Raw genomic sequence first — 2,652 nt, forward strand, 5'->3', positions numbered from 1 at the left:
GCTCAGCACCAGCAGCCGCAGACGTGACGCCGACAACAAAGAGAGAAAGAGGAGAGAGGAGAAAGACGCTCAGACGGTTTTTCCAAATAGCGAAACAGCGAAAGCAACTGGACTTAGTTATTTGTCTAGGAAGACGTTTCACCTCTCATCCAATAAGAGGCTTCATCGGTTCATGTAGCATCTGACCAGGCTGGGACTGGTCCAACTATCTGCTGTGTGTGGAGACCCAGGTATTTTATTGCTTTATTGGTTTTTCCAAATACGCGCCGTGGAGAGGAGGAGAGGAGAGGACTGAGGTGCCTTGGGGTCTGGGGGTTTTGGGGGGTCTGGGTGGGCAAAGATGACAGTGGTGCCCGCGGAGAACCTGGATGAGACTGTGGCACTGGCCGCGCTGTCGGCCCAGGATGTGTACGAGAACCAGGAGCGGCTGCTGGAGATCCAAAACCACCAGATCCACAACCACCAGAACCAGAACCAGAACCAGGACTGCTGCGAGCGCGTCGTCATCAACATCTCGGGGCTGCGCTTCGAGACGCAGCTGAAGACCCTGGCCCAGTTCCCCTCCACGCTGCTGGGGGACCCGAGGAAGAGGATGCGCTTCTTCGACCCGCTGAGGAACGAGTACTTCTTCGACCGCAACAGACCCAGCTTCGACGCCATCCTGTACTACTACCAGTCCGGCGGGCGGCTGCGCAGACCCGTCAACGTGCCCGTGGACATTTTCATGGAGGAGATTAAATTCTACGAACTCGGAGAGGAGGTGATTGAGAATTTCAAGGAGGACGAGGGTTTTATTAAGGAAGAAGAGCGGCCGCTGCCTGAGAACGAGTTCCAGCGGCAGGTTTGGCTTCTCTTCGAGTACCCAGAGAGCTCCGGTCCGGCGCGGGGCATCGCCATCGTCTCCGTGTTGGTCATCCTCATCTCCATCGTCATCTTCTGCCTGGAGACTTTACCGGAGTTCCGGGAGGAAGCCAAGACGTTTGAGTCCGAGGAGCAGCAGCAGCAGCAGCAGGATCAGCTTCTGGGGGTCAACGACGACAACAACAACGGGACCGGAACCACCACCGGACTGCGCGTAAAGATGAAGCCGAACCCGTTCACGGACCCGTTCTTCATCGTGGAGACCCTGTGCATCATCTGGTTCTCCTTCGAGCTGCTGGTGCGCTTCCTGGCGTGTCCCAGCAAGCCCGCCTTCTTCAAGAACATCATGAACACCATCGACATCGTGGCCATCATGCCCTACTTCATCACGCTGGGGCTGGAGCTGGCGGAGCACCAGGGCAACGGGCAGCAGGCCATGTCGCTGGCCATCCTGCGCGTCATCCGCCTGGTGCGCGTCTTCCGCATCTTCAAGCTCTCGCGCCACTCCAAGGGGCTGCAGATCCTGGGCAAGACGCTGCAGGCCAGCATGAGGGAGCTGGGGCTGCTCATCTTCTTCCTCTTCATCGGCGTCATCCTCTTCTCCAGCGCGGTCTACTTCGCCGAGACCGACGATCCGGACTCGGGCTTCAGCAGCATCCCGGACGCCTTCTGGTGGGCCGTGGTTTCCATGACAACGGTGGGCTACGGGGACATGTGTCCGGTCACCATCGGGGGGAAGATCGTGGGGTCTCTGTGCGCCATCGCCGGGGTGTTGACCATCGCGCTGCCCGTGCCGGTCATCGTCTCCAACTTCAACTACTTCTACCACCGCGAGACGGAGCACGAGGAGCAGTTCCAGTACACGCACGTGACCTGCGGGCAGCAACAACAACAACAACAACAGTTTGGAGACTTCCAGAAGAGCGACAGCAAACCGTCTCTGTCCAAGTCCGACTATCTGGGCAGCGAAGACGCGGATTCCATCAAATACACCAACTGCAGTCCGCACAAAGCCGCGGGTTACACCGGGAAGCTCACCGACGTCTGAAGAGAGGCTCAAACCGGTCCAGTCCGGTCTTCCTAGTGTCATTCCCAACCCAACACCCTGCTCCATCACTGGGAATCATTTCACCGTGGATGGATTATAGGAGATAGGAGAACTCATCACCGCCTGGTAACTGTGTCTTCCATTACGCGCGTCAAGTTGAGTTGAGTTGAGTTGAGTTTGGGGCAAAAACAAAACAAAAAGCTTCTAAATGATCAGCCAATGGCCAATTGTAGCACTTTATTATGATGATTATGTTTGATTATCAATGTTTCTCTTAGTAAATGAGTAATTTATTGCCCTTATGCAGGTTTTTAAAGTTTACATTTTGCTTCTTCTTTTTTTTCTTTCTTTCTTCTGTCTGTTTGTCTGCAGCAACAGGACCAAGTTAATCTAAATTTACAGACTGATGCAAGGAGGCAACATGCTGCCTGTTGTTATTATGGTCTCTCTCTCACACACATACACACACACACAGTCACACACACAGCCACAGGCACGCACACACACACCTGTTATTTCACCCTCATGTATTTTCCATTCAGCCTGGATTGAGCTCAGTGGTGGATCAGATGATGCGCAGCAGCAGCCTGGAAGAATCGATTATCCTCAAATTAGACCACTTTAGATTCCAGATTCCTCTTTAATCTCCTCTGGTATAGACTAATAACACATGCAGGCTGCTGTTCGAGCTGCCTGCAAGACACAAATCAGGGGAAAACCCACCCTGTTTCTTTAATTTTTAT

The 2,652-nt window shown here is 53.9% G+C and overlaps 1 protein-coding gene across 1 annotated transcript; it reads left to right on the forward strand.

The window, feature by feature from the left end:
- Window positions 1-340: 340 nt before the first annotated feature.
- On the forward strand, window positions 341-1,957 carry LOC311006647 (shaker-related potassium channel tsha2; the record flags this gene model as incomplete). Its single annotated transcript, XM_083999528.1, has 1 exon — window positions 341-1,957. The coding sequence occupies one exon, from the start codon at window positions 341-343 to the stop codon at window positions 1,907-1,909; it is 1,569 nt and encodes a 522-aa protein (XP_083855654.1). The 3' UTR covers window positions 1,910-1,957.
- Between the last annotated feature and the right edge of the window lie 695 nt (window positions 1,958-2,652).

This window comes from Trachurus trachurus, assembly GCF_905171665.1.
Source record: "Trachurus trachurus genome assembly, chromosome: 23".
Taxonomy (NCBI): Eukaryota; Metazoa; Chordata; class Actinopteri; order Carangiformes; family Carangidae; genus Trachurus; species Trachurus trachurus.